General features: G+C 56.7%; 1 protein-coding gene across 2 annotated transcripts; it reads left to right on the plus strand.

Annotated features, from left to right (window-relative positions):
* The first annotated feature begins 391 nt into the window (after window positions 1-391).
* PLEKHG6 (pleckstrin homology and RhoGEF domain containing G6) lies at window positions 392-18,314 on the plus strand. 2 transcript variants are annotated; one of them, XM_043880771.1, is made up of 16 exons: window positions 392-561; window positions 2,278-2,483; window positions 3,659-3,814; window positions 4,878-5,042; window positions 6,975-7,070; window positions 7,314-7,364; window positions 7,628-7,777; window positions 8,629-8,739; window positions 8,839-8,988; window positions 9,179-9,316; window positions 9,521-9,640; window positions 10,746-10,878; window positions 10,985-11,100; window positions 16,132-16,277; window positions 16,945-17,643; window positions 18,101-18,286. In XM_043880771.1, exons 2-16 carry the CDS (start codon window positions 2,346-2,348, stop codon window positions 18,108-18,110), a joined length of 2,379 nt encoding a protein of 792 aa, XP_043736706.1. In that variant the 5' UTR covers window positions 392-561; window positions 2,278-2,345; the 3' UTR covers window positions 18,111-18,286. The 2 variants fall into 2 exon arrangements, with proteins under 2 accessions (XP_043736706.1, XP_043736705.1); XM_043880770.1 differs by lacking the exon at window positions 392-561 and adding an exon at window positions 820-958 and having other exon boundaries at window positions 18,101-18,314.
* Window positions 18,315-18,328: the final 14 nt, after the last annotated feature.

Raw genomic sequence — 18,328 nt, forward strand, 5'->3', positions numbered from 1 at the left:
GGGAGCCATTGCATTCAGACCTGCCCCCACCTCCCTCCTACCCTCCAATGTGTCTTTGGCTCCCTGAGTGTGAGATGACAGTGACCACACATCTATGGACACTTCTGATTTCTGATATCCAGTATTTCTGTCAGACTATGTGTCCTGATTGGGAATGTGAAGTGTGCCCTTCCTTAAACTGTGTCTCTTTTATTAGCGGCCGTAGATGTTCAGACGCCCTCTTGAAGGCGGGAGTGTGGCTGTTTGCCAATAAAGAGTGGGGTCCGCCCACCCCCAGACTTGGTTAGTGGGAGAAGTGTTGGGCCAGCCTCAGCCTGGCATGAGGCGCCATCCCTGGAGCAAAGGTGAAGTCCAAACTTCCACCAAATGGCTGGAGCCGACAAGCAGAGATAAGGGTCACACTTTGGACTCTGCTGCCAGAAGGGGGCAGTGCCCCCGGGGTCCCTGATCCCCGAGGTCCCTTCTGCTGCCGGTCCTGCTCTCCTGCCTGGTTAAAGGAGGAAGAGGAGGCCGAGGCCGGGGCACGGGGCTAGCCGGCCACTCACCGACGCGGAAAGCGAGGTGGGCACCTGAAGCGGGTCACTCAGTAGTTACCACCGCCGACCCGGAGGGCAGCGCGCGAGGGTGACAGGCCGGACTGGGTGGGTGGAGACTTCAGGGGCGAGGGAAAGAGAGGAGGGGGCCCTGCGGAGCGAGGCAGAGCCGCCCGGGGCCCAGGGACCGAGGGCGCCCGCCGCGCGGCGGGTCGGATGCCCGCAGGAGAGGGAGGAGCCAGCCCGCCGCGCCGCCCCCGCCCCGCCCCCGCCCTCCCGGCCCGGCTCCGCGCAGCCCGGGTCCCGCGGGCCGCTCGGTCCCAGACCCGGCCGGGCCGCGCGGCGGGCATCGCCGGGGAAGCCGTCGTCGGAGACCGCGGGGCTGGCGGCGCGGGCAGCGGGCGCCGGGTCACCTGCGGGCACAGGTGAGCGGCGGGAGGACGGGGCGGGACGGGAGGCTGGGGCCGCGGGCCCCAGAGGAAGGGAAGCGGGTCAAAGCTCAGAAGGGACGCGGGGCTGCGGGGAGAAGGACTCGGAGCCCAAGGAGGGAGGGTTATTGGGAGACAAGGAACGCTGCTCTCCCCAGCTCATAAATCAGAGGAAAGTTTAGGGGAGGGCGGAGCGGGGTTCCGGGGCCCACCTGGAGCGACACCCCCACTGGCCTAGGCGGTCTCTCCTCTCCAAGCCCCGCCCACCCAGAGAGCGGGGAGGCCTCTACCGAGGTTTAGGGGAGGGGAGGGAGCCCCCCGCGGGTCTCCCAGCCTCACCGAGGAACTCCCAGAGGCTGGAGAAACCCAACAGAGCCCGCTCCCTCTCTGCTCATCTCTAAGGCCAGAGGTCTAAGACCTGCCCATGGCCTGAGGGTCCAGGTAAGGGGTGGGGCTTTCCTTTCCGGGGGGTGTGTGTGTTAGTCACTCAGTCTTGTCCCATTCTTTGCGACCCCATGGACTGTAGCCTGCCCATGGAATTCTCCAGGCAAGAATACTGGAATGGGTTGCCAGAGAGTAAATATCTCAGACTTTGAAGCCGCTGCGGTCTCTGTCATAGCTAGCAGGGAGAAAGTTACAACTGGCCTAGGAGGGAACGTGTCTGTGATCCCATAGCGCTTTCTTTAGGGGCATGGAAATTTGAATTGAATATAATCTTCCTGTGTTGTTAACTATTCTTCTTTTTCATGATTTTATTTACTTTTTAAAATTTATTCTTCTTTTGACTTTTCCAACTATTTAAACATGTAAAACAGCCATTCTTAGCTTGTGGACTGTGCAAAAACAGGTAGCAGATCTGGCTGTTTTCACTGCCCCTGCCCAAACCCCCCCCCCCCCCCAACTTCCCACCCCCACCCCCACTCCTGTGTATTGGGGAGGGAAGGGTGTTGCTAGGTGCAAGGGGCATCCCCCTCACCTGGGGGCACCCAGGAAGCAGGGAACCTGTCTGTGACCCTTGCTCCCAGCTACTCTTTAGGATGTCAGCATCCTTTGAAGCCAGTGCAGGAACTGGTACCCCAAGTGTGCACATGTGAATGAGGGGGTATGGTTCCAAGGGGCTTTCTGCCCAACATGTGGGAGTGTACCCAACCCTCACCAAGTCCTAGATGAGGCCACTGTACTCCCCCAACAAGCAAACTGGGCTCTCCCCCTCCCTTCTGCTTCTTCCCCGCCGCCCCCCCTCCCCGCCTCTGTCTCCAGCCTGGCACCTTCCACTAACTAAGGCTGGCCCTTCCATCCTTATATTCTCTCTGCAGCCTCAGGGGGCCCCTTTCCCCTGCACATTGGAGTGATGAGCCTTTGCAGGTGACCCAGGAGAGAAGGGATGCAGGCCTTAGGTCCTCCCGATAAGAGTCCCCTCCAAGGGCTGGTGGCCTCCCGCATTGAGACCTATGGAGGCAGGTATCGGGCCTCGGTCGTGAATCCTCCAGGCAATGTCAATACCCGAGGAGGCCTTTTGCTGGTGAGTCCAGGCCATGCCCCAAAGGTGACCTGGGCAGGGCAGGCGGGAGGACACCCGGGCTTTAAGTCTCTGTCCCCTTGCCAGGCCTTGGGCGGCACTCTTCCCAGACCACACCCGTCTTCTCTCCTGGGTTGTGAGGGAGAGGACGGTTGTGTGGGCCCAGGGTCCCGGGACTCCACACCCACCCCAGACAGACGGGGCAGGTGAGGCAGAGAGCCAGGAGGGGCCAGGCCCTTGTTGCTGTTGGAGGCATGGAGCTGGGGGTGGTAGTTCACCAAACCCAGGGTTCAGGGCCTCCATACTCCCACCTCTACTAGGGAAGAGCTTGTGAGCGGCTCCCTGAGACCTGCCTTCCTCTGAGTCAGGCCTGGAGGAAGAGCAAAGGTTCAAGGTGTCCCTACTCTATAGGTGGAGAGGGGTGTGGGGGCCTGCCTTGGCTCCAGCCTGGCTCCACCCCACTGGCCAGCCTCCAGAGCTGACCAAGGAAAGGGGCGTGGAGGCCAAGCGGTCTTTCCCTTGGCCTCCCTCCACCTTGAGGTCAATTCTGCTTCCAGCCGGGGGTATCCCTCGTCTGACTGGAGAAGGGTTTGGTCATGGGACACCACTGAGGGCGAAAAGGGAGACTAGGAAATCTATGGCGTAAGTGAGGCCACAGGCAGGTCAAGGAATGTGACCAGGCCTGCCCAGGAGGGACTGCTGGCCCAAGCCCCAACTTCTCCCACAGAAGGGCAGCCACTCCCAACGGGATGCGAGGGCACACATGTGTGTGCCCTCACCCCTACGTGTGTAGGTCGCAGAGTGCGTGTGCACCGGGCCCTGTGCACACACATGGCCAGAGTGTAGGGAGTACATGGGAGCTGGGGACACTGGGGCACATGCAGAGCCCAGTCGCGTACATGCCTCTGCGCCTGCTCTGCACGAGGCCATTTCTACCCCCGGCCCCTCTGCCCTGCCTGACTGGCTCCTGCCCATCTAGGCAGCCTCCCTGGCAGCGGCCACTGTGACTCAGGGCTGGAGCGGCTCACACTAAACTGGTTTTAGGGGAGTGGTGAGCCAGCCCAACTTGCAGGCAGGTGTAGGGGACGCTGTCCAGAGCTAAGCCGGGCCCCACTCTGCCTCTCTGGGACCTCTGTGGGAAGGGGGCACGCCCAGAGCTCCCCCTGCTCTTCCTCCAGGATCCCAGCCGCCGACTCCTCCAGGGCTACGTCCCCTTCACCACGGGTTCTGGCCCAGCCCGACGCCTGTCTCCCCTGAGGCTTCGAGAACCAGTGCCCGAGAAGACGCAAGGAGGTCTCTTTGGGGTCGGGACACCTCACTCCCCCAAACTCAAGGTGAGGGATCCCTCTCCTCCCATCACCGAGCTCCCAGCCTGAGCTTCGATCAGAGCTGAGAACACCAGTGCCCCTCCAAGAAGCCAAGTGCAGCTCTGTCTAGAGACCCTCTCAGGGGAGCTTCTCCCAGCCAGGCTGTCTCATAAGAATGTCCGCTTTACGGGCAAGTGTCCAAATATTCCTGGGACCGCTGGTTCCCTAAGCCCCCTTCTGGTCCCCACCTGAAGGTCCCTCTGAAGGGGTCTGACTCAGGAGAGACCTGGAAACTGTCTTTCTGATTAGGGAGCCCGGAGTCAGGGACCTTCCTGCAAACAAGGCGCCTCTCCATCCGGGTTCCAGCCTTGTGCCGACCCCTGCTGTAACCCCAGCCAGGGTTGATCCTCGCCCCCTGCCGGGCCTGCATGTCCCCACTCATGCTTAGGGCTGCTTGCCACCTCCCATTCACACACACACACACACACAGAGACACACGCATATGATAACTTATGGTGAACGATGTCAGATTCAGGATCTCTGAAGATTTAGCTTCAGGACCAGGGACCAGGCTTGATCACTCAAGAGCTTTTGTGTAGCAGAGTTTTATTAAAGTGAAAAGGGACAGAGAGAGCTTCTGACACAGGCATGAGAAGGGGGACAGAGAGTGTCCCCCTCCCTAGTCTTATCAGGGCCCTATATAGTTTTACCAGACCCACTCCCACAACATACATATTAAGATTAGAACTAACAATAGAAAGGTCTTACCAGACTCACTCCCACAATATGTCTTAAGATAACAAGATTAGTCAGAAGGTTCTTGTTAAGGGGAAACATGCCCTCAAGCAAGATACACTGTTATATTGACTAAGAAAAAACAATGTAGAAAGTTTGTCCTTTCTCCTTGAGAGCCCCAGACCCCTTTCTCCTTCTGGAGTGCTCTAGACCCCTTTCTCCTCAAGGGCCCCAGACTCCTTATCAACCCACCTAAAGATGAGCTCTCCCACATACACGCACGCATGCACACACGCAGCCCTTGCCCGGCCGGGTGGTCCAGGCGCCAGGACTAATCCCCTCTCGGTGCCCCCAGGAAGTCACCAAGGCCCACGAGCTGCAGGTGAGGCTGCATACCTTCAGCATGTTTGGGATGCCCCGCCTGCCCCGGGAGGACCGGCAGCACTGGGAGATCGGGGAGGGCAGCGACAACAGTGTGGCCATTGAGAAGTCCTGGAAGGAGCTGGTGCCTGGGCATAAGGTGAGCCTGTCCCCGTGGGGTCCGAGACACACACATACACACCCCCCTCACCTCTGGCCTGGAGGAGGGAAAGGCCATGGGAAGTGGGGTCCGCGGGGACAGTACTTAGAGGCATGTCACTGAAGCTTCAGATCGGGGCCCCACCACGTATTAGTGAGACCCCGCCAGGTACTAGTGAGGCCCCGCCAGGTACTAGTGAGGCCCCCGCCAGGTACTAGTGAGGCCCCGCCAGGTACTAGTGAGGCCCCACAAGGTACTAGTGAGACCCCGCCAGGTACTAGTGAGACCCCCACCAGGTACTAGTGAGGCCCCACAAGGTACTAGTGAGACCCCGCCAGGTACTAGTGAGACCCCCGCCAGGTACTAGTGAGACCCCCGCCAGGTACTAGTGAGGCCCCACAAGGTACTAGTGAGGCCCCACAAGGTACTAGTGAGACCCTGCCAGGTACTAGTGAGACCCCCGCCAGGTACTAGTGAGGCCCCACAAGGTACTAGTGAGACCCCGCCAGGTACTAGTGAGGCCCCACAAGGTACTAGTGAGGCCCCGCCAGGTACTAGTGAGACCCCCGCCAGGTACTAGTGAGGCCCCACAAGGTACTAGTGAGGCCCCGCCAGGTACTAGTGAGACCCCGCCAGGTACTAGTGAGACCCCCGCCAGGTACTAGTGAGGCCCCACAAGGTACTAGTGAGACCCCGCCAGGTACTAGTGAGATCCCCGCCAGGTACTAGTGAGGCCCCACAAGGTACTAGTGAGACCCCGCCAGGTACTAGTGAGGCCCCGGGCGGTACTAGTGAGACCCCACCAGGTACTAGTGAGACCCCACATACTAGTGAGACCCCACCAGGTACTAGTGAGGCCCCGCCAGGTACTAGTGAGGCCCCGCCAGGTACTAGTGAGGCCCCGCCAGGTACTACTGAGGCCCCGCCAGGTACTAGTGAGGCCCCGCCAGGTACTAGTGAGGCCCCACATACTAGTGAGACCCCACCAGGTACTAGTGAGGCCCCGCCAGGTACTAGTGAGGCCCCACATACTAGTGAGACCCCACCAGGTACTAGTGAGGCCCCGCCAGGTACTAGTGAGGCCCCACATACTAGTGAGACCCCGCCAGGTACTAGTGAGACCCCACCAGGTACTAGTGAGACCCCGCCAGGTACTAGTGAGGCCCCGCCAGGTACTAGTGAGGCCCCACATACTAGTGAGACCCCGCCAGGTACTAGTGAGACCCCGCCAGGTACTAGTGAGGCCCCGCCAGGTACTAGTGAGGCCCCACATACTAGTGAGACCCCGCCAGGTACTACTGAGGCCCCACAAGGTACTAGTGAGGCCCCACAAGGTACTAGTGAGACCCCGCCAGGTACTAGTGAGGCCCCGCCAGGTACTAGTGAGGCCCCACATACTAGTGAGACCCCGCCAGGTACTAGTGAGACCCCGCCAGGTACTACTGAGGCCCCGCCAGGTACTAGTGAGGCCCCACATACTAGTGAGACCCCGCCAGGTACTACTGAGGCCCCGCCAGGTACTAGTGAGGCCCCACATACTAGTGAGACCCCGCCAGGTACTAGTGAGGCCCCGCCAGGTACTAGTGAGACCCCACCAGGTACTAGTGAGACCCCACATACTAGTGAGACCCCACCAGGTACTAGTGAGGCTCCGCCAGGTACTAGTGAGACCCCACATACTAGTGAGGCCCCGCCAGGTACTAGTGAGACCCCCACATACTAGTGAGACCGCGCCACATACTAGTGAGACCTTGGACAAGACAACAAGCCTCTGCATGCCTTGGTCGCCTCATGACATGAGGATGACAAATACCCCCTCCACACTGGAAGACTGGGAGAAGGTTAAAGGCTGTCTAGGACGCAGATCCAGTAGCATTTAGCAGATGGCGGCAGCTGGTCTTGTAATCGTTCACCAGCCCCATCCCCACCCAGGAGATGAGCCGGGAGCTCTGCCACCAGCAGGAGGCCCTGTGGGAACTACTGACCACGGAGCTCATCTACGTGCGGAAGCTCAAGATCATGACGGATGTGAGCCCCCACCCACCTGCCCAGCGACCCCGGCCCTGGCCCTCGAATCACCCCCCATCATCCAGACCAGGATGGGACAGGGTTGTTGGAGAGGGAGGGGCAGGATGCCTAGAGCCCTCTGCCCAGGGTCTTGGGAGAGAGGTTTGCGGTACTGAAGATGGGGGTGGGGATGCTGTGAAGGGTGAGGCTGGGGTCTGAGAGGAGGAGGCCAGGTGCTAAGACCCTCCCTCTCCCTGCATCTAGCTCCTAGCTGCGGGTTTGCTGAACTTGCAGCGCGTGGGTCTGCTGACGGAAGTGAGTGGGCACTTGGTGTGGGGTGGGGGGACAGATCGGTGTGGGTGGACTGAGCCCGGGGTCTGAGGGGGGCAAGGTCACAGAGAACTGAAATGCCACTGCCCCATCTACTAGGACCTCCACCTCCCGCCCTCCCCACTCCGCTTCTTGCTCTAGACCCCAGCCCCCACCACCCAGGCTCAGCTGGCCTTGCCTGTCCGTGGCCAGTGCAGCCCACGGGTCACCTGCCCAGGCATGTGGCTCAGTGCCCCTCCCTCCCCTAGGTGTCAGCTGAGACTCTGTTTGGAAACGTCCCCAGCCTGATTCGAGCCCACCGGAGCTTCTGGGAAGAGGTGCTGGGGCCCACTCTAGAGGAGACACGAGCCTCAGGCCAGCCTCTGGACCCAGTCAGCCTGCAAGACGGCTTCCTGACGGTGAGGAGGGGACAAGGGCCACTTCAGATGGGGTGGAACTGGGAGGGCCCCGAGGGGTCCTGTTCGCAGGGCAAGCCCTTGCCGCCAGAATCCTGATGTGATTCAAGCGAGTCCAAAGACATGGCCCTTAGCCCCAAATACCAGTTCATCTCCTGCCTTCGTTTCACCAGTATGACTTCTGTTCCCAGGGCTCTTTGGGCTTCTGAACATCCCAGAGGGCAGCTGTCTCAGGGAAGGGCTACACACATCATGAAATCTGATGTCCGGGACAGAGATCCAGGGACAAGCATCAGGGAACAAGACTGGGGCCTTAGTGACTTGTCCCTTGGGAGCCCGGGGGGAGGGGATGTGAAAGAGTACAGGGCACTGGCAAGCAAGAGGCCCAGGCTCCAACCTCCACCCAGTTCCCCAGCCAGGGGGGCATGGCCTTGCCCAGCTGGGTTGGGGTAGAGAGGTGGGGGCACAGTCTCCTGGGGGCCTTCTGTGGCCCTCTTCTCCAGGGCAGGGCTCTGGGCAAGCCTCAGGTCGCCACTCCACAGCTGGGCTGAAATGGGATCTGCAGCTCCCTGACAGCGATCCTGCTGAATTATTGATGGTGGGTGAAGTCCAGAGCAGCGGGACACCGAGGGGGCTGAGGATGGAGCTCAGAGGGCAGCAGCGGGTCGACCCCTCAGGACCTCAACTCCTCCTTGGAGTCCAGGGAGCCGGGCTGGAAGTTGAGGACCGTCTGGATTGGCAGGCACTGGACGGAGGGTCTAGGCCAGGCTGCTCCACGTGTTGTGTGCGGCTGGAGCTGGTATCTCATCCCGCCTTCCCCTGCCCGCTCCCCGCCCCCACACCTGTCCCTCCAGTGCAGCCAGCGCTTCCAGCCCTACGTCCTATACTGCCTGCGAGTGAGGCAGACCATGGCCTATGCCCGGGAGCAGCAGGACCACAACCCTCTCTTCCACGTCTTCGTGCAGGTGAGAGAAGAGTTGCTGGGGAAGGGGGACACCGCGGACCTTGGTCCAAGGCAGGAGGGTAGCCTGCAGTCCCTGACCCCTGCCCCACTTCCCTGGCAGTGGTGTGAGAAGCACAAGCGCTCGGGGAGGCAGATGCTGGGAGACCTGCTCATCAAGCCCCACCAGCGCATCACCAAGTACCCGCTGCTGCTCCAGGCTGTGCTCAAGAGGACCCCCAAGCCCCAGGCCCGGGAGGCCCTGACCGCCATGGTAGAGGGCTGACCCCTGCGGGAGGGGGGCTGTCGGGGGCTGGTGTGTGGGGGGCGCAGCTCCTGTAGCCCTTGAACTCTCCTTCCGCCTGCGTATGTGCCCGTGTGGCGCTGATGTCGTCGGTGGGTGGGATGAACCGGCGAGGAGCTGAGCCGTCTTCCTCCGCACCCTCCCACTCCCGCTCTTCCAGATCGCAGCGATGGAATCGTTCCTGCGGCACATCAACAAGCAGGTGCGCCAGGGCGAAGAGCAGGAGAGCTTGGCGGCTGCGGCCCGGCGCGTCGGGCCCTACGAGGTGCTGGAGCCGTCCAGCGAGGAGGTGGAGAAGGTGAGAGAGACAGCGGGAAGGGGGCTTCGGGAAAGTACGGCCCCCAGGGCTGGAGGGGGAGGGGCAGAGGTGCCAAGGGCTACGCGTGTGGCCACCTTTCCTCTGGGGGGGGGGGGGGTCCCCGGGGCGGGGGGGGGGGTGAACCGGAGGCACTCCTCCAAGGGGCGGGGTTCCCAGTGCCCGCTCTGCCCACTGCACCCTCAGAACCTGCGACCGTTCTCCACCCTGGACCTGATGACCCCCATGCTGGGGGTCGCTCCGGAGCACACCAGGCAGCTGCTGCTCGAGGGGCCCGCGCGCGTGAAGGAGGGGCGTGAAGGGAAGGTGAGGGGCGGGGAGGATGGGAGGGAAGGTGAGGGGCGGGAGGGCGAGGCCCTGGGAGCCAGGCTGGATCAGAGGCTGGGAATGGGAGGAGGGGCTGTGTGTGCGTGTGTGTGCCTATGTGTGTGTGTGTGTATGTATCTCTGTGTGTGTATCTCTGCCAGTGTCCATGTGTCTGTGTGTGTCCATGCGTCTCTCTGTGTGTCTGTGTATATCTTTGTGTGTGTCTGTGTCTGTATTCTCTGTGTGTGTGTCTGTGTCTGTATGTGTGTCCATGTGTCTCTGTGTGTATCTTTATGTGTGTCTGTGTGTGTGTTTTTGTCTGTGTGTGTCCATAGGTCTCTCTCTCTGTGTCTCTGTGTCTGTGTGTGTCTTTGTGTGTGTGTCTCTTTGTGTGTGTCTGTATATTTGTCTGTGTCTGTGTGTGTGTCTATGTCTGTGTGTGTGTCCATGTGTCTCTATGTGTGTCTCTATGTCTGTGTCTGTGTCTGTGTGTCTCTGTGTGTGTCTATGTCTGTATTCTATGCGCGTGTGTGTCTACGTGTGTGTGTCCATATGTCTCTCTCTGTGTCTATGTCTGTATTCTATGTGTGTGTGTGTCTATGTGTGTGTGTGTCCATATGTTTCTCTGTGTGTGTCTATGTCTGTATTCTATGTGTGTGTGTGTCTATGTGTGTGTGTCCATATGTCTGTGTGTATCTTTTTGTGTGTCTGTGTGTGTGTCTATGTCTGTGTGTGTCCATATGTCTCTCTCTGTGTCTCTGTGTGTCTATGTCTGTATTCTATGTGTGTGTGTGTCTGTGTGTGTGTGTCCATATGTTTCTCTGTGTGTGTCTGTGTCTGTGTCTGTGCCTATATCTGTGTGTGTGTCCGTGCATCTCTCTGTGTGTGTCTGTGTGTGTTGGGACGAGGACATGGTTCTGGCCTTGCTCTGCTGGTTGCTGTGACCCACGTCAGCCACTGTCTTTCCTGTAAAGAGACGTGCCCACACTGAGGGGCTCCCAGCTGTCAGTTCCGCTGCTCTCTGTTGCCCGCACACCCATGCCTGACCCCTGTCCCTCCAGCCCTGCTCCAGCTGACCCTTGAATCTCTCTTTGCGCGCCCTTAGCTGGATGTATACCTGTTCCTGTTCTCTGATGTGCTCCTGGTGACCAAGCCCCCTCGCAAGGCGGACAAACCCAAGGTTATCCGCCCACCCCTCATGCTGGAGAAGCTTGTGTGCCGGCCACTCCGTGATCCCAGTGAGTCTCCCTCTTCTGTCTCCCTCCCCCTCGGCCGCAGAAGCGGAGGTGGGGTTGGGGATCAGATGAGGCCCAGCCCTGGAAGCAGACCTTTTCCTGCCCCCAGGCAGCTTCCTGCTGGTCCACCTCACTGACTTCCAGTGTGTCTCCAGCGCCCTCACTGTCCACTGTCCCAGCGCTGCCGACCGGGCCCGGTGGCTGGAGAAGACCCAGCAGGCCCAGGTATGTGATGCTGGGCGCCGGGCTGGGGAGGGCGCTGGAGCTCAGACACAGGAGGGGAGGATCAAGGAGGAGAGGAGAGAGAAGCTAGGGGAGAAGCACTCAGCTTCAGACCAGACCTTCTGCCCCTCTGGTGTGCCCTCAGAGGAAGACATAGCCTTGACCATCCTTAAGAGCACAGAAGAAGGAATTTCCTGGTGGTCCAGTGGATAGGACTCTGCGCTTTCACTGCCAAGAGCATGGGCTTAGTCCCTGGTCTGGGAACTAAAATCCCACAAGCCATGGGACACAGCCGAAAAAAAAAAAGTATAAAAGAAAAAAGAGCCTAGAAGAAAGCTTTTGGCCAGCTTGGGTGCCTATCTCTAGGCCAACCAAGACACACTTCCCTGAAGGTTTTGAGGCTGAATTAACTGCTGAACTTGGGCTTCCAGTCAGCAGAGGGGCACTTGCTGCATACAAAAGGCAAGGGGCTGGGAAATCAGAAAAGTATAAAATGCCATTTCTGCCCTCACGGAATACACGCCACAGCCCATCTAGACAAATGAGTATACATGTAACAGAAATGTGTGGAAGGAACGGAGCAGAGCGTGGTTCGCTCTGTCTGGGGGTTGGTTGCGACAGGGACTGTGCAGAGGGTAGGGATGATGAGAAGGCTTCAAAAGGAGCTACTGTCTGAGCCCAGTTGGTGGATATCTTGGGGCACATTGAGGGAATGAGGTGGGTGGGAAAAACATTCCAGATGAAGAGCAGAGTGTGCGAAGGTCGGAAATTGGAGGCAGTCGTGTGTGTTAAGACCATCACCAGCCTAGTGGGCGGCGTTACCAGGGTATCCAGCACATGGGCAGCAGTGCCCTGCTAGATCACATGGTCTCCAGATGCCATGCTCAGGGTACTTGAACTTTGTCCTGTAAATGACACAGAGCCCGTGAAAATGTTAACCCGGTGAGTGACCCTGGGCAGATTCCTGCAACAAAAACTAGAGGAGTTCAAAAGCAGCGAGACCCAAATGGAGCTATAGTTTTGAAAATATTTATTTATTTAGTTGGTTGGTTGGTTGGTTGGTTGTGCCAGTTCTTAGTTGTGGCATGGGGAATCTTTAGTTAGTTGCAGCATGTGAGTTCTAGTTCCCTGACCAGGGATTGAACCCGGATGCCCCCTGCATTGGGAGCATGGAATCTTAGCCACTGGACCACCAAGGAAGTTCCCCAAATGCAGCTGTGTTGCTTACCACTTGGTGCCTTAAAATGACAGAAGTGTACTCCATCCCAGTTCTGGAGGCTGGAAGTTGAAAATCAAGGAGTCCTTGCCAGGGCTCTAGGGGGCATCCTTCAATGCCTCCTCTAGCTCAAAGGGGCTCCAGGTGATCCCTAACCTATGGCAGCATTACTCCACTCTCTGCCTCTGTCTTCACATGGTCCAGCTCTCTGTTTGTCTCTGTGTCCCAGTATCCCTCTCTTGTCTCTTAGACACTGCTCATTAGCCCCAAATCCAGGATGACCTCATCTCGAGGTCCTTCACTTAGAATCTGTGCACATCTGCAGAGACCCTTCTTCCAAACAAAGTCACCCACATTCACAGGTTCTGGGAGTCAGGACCTAGACCTGTCTGTCTGGGCCCACTATTCAACCCACTATGGGAGCAGAATGGCCGAAGAAGAGGGAAGCAGACTTCCCTGGTGGTCCAGTGGTTGAGGATTCACCTTGCATTGCTAGGGTTGTAGGTTCAATCCCTGATCCGGGAATTAAGATCTCATATGCCGCAGGGTGCCACAGTGCCACAGTGAAATATCTTGAATGACACAATAAAAATCCTTGATGCTGCAACTAAGACCTGACCCAGCTAAATAAATAAATAAACTTTTATTTTTTTTTTTTTAAAGAAGAGGGAAGATTTGAGTTGGACTTTAAGGATGGGAAGACCCCAGGTAGAAGACTCAAGGGAGAAATTGGGCTGGATTTATTTGGGGAGGGGGGGACAGTAAGCATGCCTTCTGAGTCTGGAGGGAAGGGTTTTGTGTGGAGCCAGTGATGACAGGCCGAGTTCTACAGGGACCCCAGGGCCTGCAGAAGAGTGTGGACTGAACAAGTCTGAATTTAGTTAGCAGGTTGACACAAGAGTTGCCATAGATTCTTGAGCAAGGGAAGGCCACGGTGAAATCTGTGTGTCTGGTCTTAAATTGTTAGGTGGCCATGTGACAGGTGGGCTGGGAGAGGGAGAGTGGTGGCAGGAGATTTACCATACTAGTGTGGGTATGAAACATTGAGGTTGAGTGCCATGGCCTCAGGGACAGGATGCGAAAAAGAAGAAAGGACCTAAAGAAGAAAGAAGAGACAGGTGAGCCTTACGGAGACTAAGAGAAGCCTATATTGAATGCATAGTTCAGACCCCAACTCTGCCTCTTACTGACTGGGTGACCTTGGGGGAGTTATGAGGCTCATCTTCCATTTCTTCACCTGAAAAATGGATTTAAATAATAACAGTCCTTGTCTCACAGGGAAGATTCAAAGAAACCATTCAGATTAAGCAGGCAATGTGGTGCCAGCTTGTGGTAACTCAGATCCACAAGGACAAAGGATGACGTGCTTGCAAGGTTCCTGTGTGAAAAGTTGCCTTGGCAAAGACAACTGAAATCATCAGAAAGGGAAACCTGTTTGTTTAGTTGCTGCTTCCTGGCAGGGGTGGGGCTGGGGTAGTGAGGTTTAGTTTTAAACAGAAGCCTTTGGAAATGAAGTCATAGGAGACAGCCAAGTGGAGATCTCTTAGCAGTGCAAGTGTGCTCAGTTGTGTCCAACTCTTTTTGCGACCCCATGGACTGTAGCCCACCAGGCTCCTCTGTCCATGGGATTCTCCAGGCAAGAATACTGGGATGGGTTGCCATTTCCTTCTCTAGGGGATCTTCCCCACCCAGAGATGGAACCCACATCTCTTGCATCTTCTGCATTGGCAGGTGGATTCTTTACCACTGAGCCACCTGCGAAGCCCAGAGATCTAAGGGCTTGTGGGGGGTTTGTGGAAATGTGGAAACAGACTGGAGTTCAGGTGAGAGAGAAGGATGAACTATGAAAGTTGCTAAGAGAGAAAATCCTTAAAAAAAAAAAAAAGTCCTTTTCTCAAAGAAAAAAATGTTTGTGACAACATATGGTGATGGTTATTAACTAGACTCTTTGGGGATCATTTCGTAATTTGGGGTTAGGGCTAGGGTGGAGCTTCCCAGGTGAATCCGTGGTAGAGAATCCACCTGCCAATGCAGGAGATGCAAGAGATGTAGGTTGGATCCCTGGGTGCCAAACATCAAGCAGGCTGCCCCAGCCCTGCCCCGACCCCAAGACCAGCTCCTCCCACCTCGTTTCCCTCATCACACTCAGGTCATTGGACTTGGCCTGGCGTGGTGGTCTCCTGCCCCCAGGAACCATCACCCTGGCTCTGACCAACATACCAAGTCTTATGAGACCGCTGAGAATCCTCGCAGGAAACAGTGACTGGGAAGCCAGGGTGGGAAAATTGGAAATAGGAGCCTGAGGTCATTTTCCTGTCTCTGTTCATCCATTTCTCCAACATGTCTCTTGTACAGACCCAGCTTCCCCTTACCTCGCTGTGTTTCTAGAGAGGCTTTGGGAAGGTCCTGGTGCCTAAGAATTGCGGGTTCATGTACTTAAAGTCTGGGTGGGGTGGGGCCGGAGCATATTCAAATTCCTTAATGAGCCTCAACCAATCAGAGTAGAGCTTGGGGGTGTGGTCTTAGCGGCCCCCGATGTACCAGATGTTATCTCTCAGCTGCTGGACCTTGGGGAAGGAAGGCGTGAGGCTCAGGCAGGAACCGTTTGCTCACCAGCATGAGAAGTCCTTCGATATTTGCAGTGATACGGCCATTTCAGTCTGTGCCGGTACCAGCGCTGCCTGCAGCAGCCGCCACCACAGCCTTTTTGCCAAACCTCTGCCTTCAGCCTCTCCAAGGGTTCCGCTGCCGCCTTTCCCCGCCACCAAGAGAAAAGTTGTCCTTGCATCGTTCTTGACCCTTTAAGGCTGCCCTTGAAAAATAGTGCAGTTATTGAACTAGGACTCACAAAGGCTTCTCTCTACCTGTGCGGCCTGGTTCAAGTCCACTCATCTTTCTAAGTCTTGTTTCTCATCTGTAAAATGGGCTAACATCCATGCTTCCACCCTGCCAGGTGGTGATGTATATCCAATATCCATATGCATGTAGAAGGGCTTTCTTTATGAACAACTTCTCAGACATCACTCTTTTATTCTGATGGTGCCCGTAGGAAAATGCTAAGGAGGACGAAATGTGGTATATCCTCTTTCCATTCCTCTTGAAAGGATGTTGCTCTCATCTCTGAGGAACAGCAGAGTCCTCAGCCCAGAACAAAGCATAGCCCTGCCCATCCTGCAGGTAGGAGGAAAAGTAACCTGAGGATCCAGCATCATTCAGAGCAATTATGCCACTATCACCACCAATCAGGAAGGGCTTCTTGAAAGAGAAAACAAGCCAGAGACAGGGCTTGCCAAGGGGCATGAGAGGCAGGAAGAATGGTACAGCTTGGGAAAGGGCACTTCTGTTCCCCCACCTACCCCCAGGACCAGCTCAAGAACTCAAATCTTGGCTCCATCCCACTTTCCCAAGGCATGACCTTGGTAGTTACTTAACCTCAGAGTCTCTGTTTCTCAGGAGTAAAGTTGTTGTAGGTTAGCCCTAAGTCATGTTCAACTCTTTTGCAACCCCATGGACTGTAACCCGCCAGGCCTCTCTGTCCATGGGATTCTCCAGGCAAGAATACTGGGATGGGCTGCCATTTCCTTCTACAAGGGATCTTCCCAGCCCAGGGATTGAACCCGAGTCTCCTGCACTGGCAGGTGGGTTCTTTACCAGTGAGCCACCAGGGAAGTCCTGGGAGTAATGTAGGAGCAAAAAAATCTGCTTCGTAGGGTGGTAAAGATGAAGTAAGATAAAATTGTAAAGCACTTAGCATAGTACCTGGCATACAACAGGTGCTCAATAAAGGAGAGCTCTTAATGAAAGTTTCCACACTCCAGGCCACCCTGCAAAAGCTGAAGGCAGAGGAGTATATCCAACAGAAGAGGGAGCTCTTGGCCCTCTATCGGGACCGAGATGGGGAGTCCCCGAGCACCAGGCCCTCCACACCTTCCCAGGAGGGCTCTCAAAGCAGCACGGAGGGCAGGTAAGAACCACAGGGAGCACAAGTTCTCCCAGGGTAGGGGGGCTGCAGGCTGGGAGGAAAGGAAAGGGAACCTATGAGGCTAGGAATGACAACTTTGGCTGGTGGGGGGTGGGTGGGACCTGATTGAGGAACCCAGGCTATAGTTTGGCACCAGCCCTGTAAAGGACCGTCTTTGGGTTAGCCAGCCTTGGGTGGGCACAGAGTAAAGGAAACAGACAGGAGAGGTGCAAACTCCCTGAGAGGAATAGGCTTCCCAGGCCAGGGGTTTTGCAGAATGTCAGGGCTATAGGAACCCGGCTAGTTCAAATCTGGATGGATAATGTGAGAGCTTCATCCAAAATAACACAGTTGCTGAGCATCATGGTTTATTACAGAGAAAAAAAAGACTCCATCCATGGGGGGTGGGGGCGGGGCGGAACTCAGCAGAGCTCAGGAAAGAGCAATACTTGATAACAAGTTTCTGGACCTGAATGTAGGGGCTAAAATGCCTTAAAGGAGCTTGTGGTCTAGCCAGTGAGATGAGAAAAACAGTCAATGAAGTGCAAAAAGTAAGACCAAAATAAGTTTGAAGGAGGGGCCATTTCTGGATGGAGGGGTCGAGGGAGATTCCCTGGATTTGAACTTGACCCCTCAGCATCTGACTCTGACCATTTGCTATTAACTCTAGGACTTGCGAGTCCTCGACTGTCATCCCGCACCTGGTGGTGACAGAAGACACAGATGAAGATGCCCCCTCGGTACCAGATGACACCTCGGACTCTGGCTATGGCACTCTCATCCCAGGCTCTCCCAAAGAGTCCCACTCCCCGCTGAGCCGTCTACGCTTGAGGGCCCTTCGGCGGGACCCTCGCCTCACCTTCTCCACCCTGGAACTCCGAGATGTCCCTCTGCGTCCCCAGCCTTCTGACCCCCAGGCTCCCCAACGCCGAAGCGCCCCTGTACTGCCCGAGGAAGGTGTCCGGAAAGCAGGCAGTCTTCCCAGGGTAGACCCACCAACCTCGTCTGAGGAAGAAGACCAGACCTCAGTGGGCGAGAATGTGGTGGTGGGAACCTTGCAGAGGGCCCAACTTCGGGGGCAGCTGTCCTCCTCCCCAACCCACGCTGACTCTTCTGAGGAAAGCCCCTGGGAGTCCTCAGGGGATGAAGAAGAAGAGGGGTATCCCTCCCAGGGACCTGACTACACCCCCTCCCCTCACCCCCTCCGGCCCGAGGACATGCTCCGAGAGATCCGCGAGGAACTGGCCAGTCAAAGGATCGAGGGCATCCCTGAGCCTGGGGACAGCAGGCCTCGGAAGCTGACTCGGGTCCAACTGCAGAGGATGCGAGGGTCTCATGTCGTACACCTGGACACACCCCTGACCACATCGTAAGTGCAGAAAGGAAGCTAGTTTGGGTCGGAGTGGAGGGAAAGGCCAGTGTGGAACCAGCGGGGATGCAAGAGGTAGTGGTCGGTAGTGGAGGGGGGTGGAGGGTGAGATGGGTCAACATAGGAGAGCTTCCCAGGTGGCTCAGCAGTAAAGAATCCACCTGCCAATGCAGGAGACATGAGTTTGATCCCTGGGTCAGGAAGATCCCCTACGGAAGGAAATGGCAACCCACTCCAGTATTCTTGCCTGGAAAATTCCATGGACAGAGGAGCCTGGTGGGCTATAGTCCATGAGGTCACAAAGAGTCGGACATGACTTAGAGACATGACTTAGCCACTGCACAAAGGCAAAAAATAAAGGAGAGCAGGAATGGGGGTGGTGGTGTCATGGCAGGGAGGAGCCTTTAGCCTCACTCTTCACCCACGTCTACCTGACACCTGCTTCTTTCCCTTTCAGAGAGGCGTGAGAATCAGGAAAGACCCTTAGCATTTCTCCAGGAGGAAATCTCTTCCGATGGGTGCTGGTCACCACCTCTACCCTGGGACTCTACCTCAAGGACATTTCCCCAGGCATCCTGCCCCTCCTGCTCAGAGGACTTTGGGGATCAAGAACTGTACATTTATGTATCACAGATACCCGGAAGCCCCACATAAAGTTGTGTGTGAAAACCACCGTCCAAGCAGC

This window comes from Cervus elaphus, chromosome 22 (genome assembly GCF_910594005.1).
Source record: "Cervus elaphus chromosome 22, mCerEla1.1, whole genome shotgun sequence".
NCBI lineage: Eukaryota > Metazoa > Chordata > Mammalia > Artiodactyla > Cervidae > Cervus > Cervus elaphus.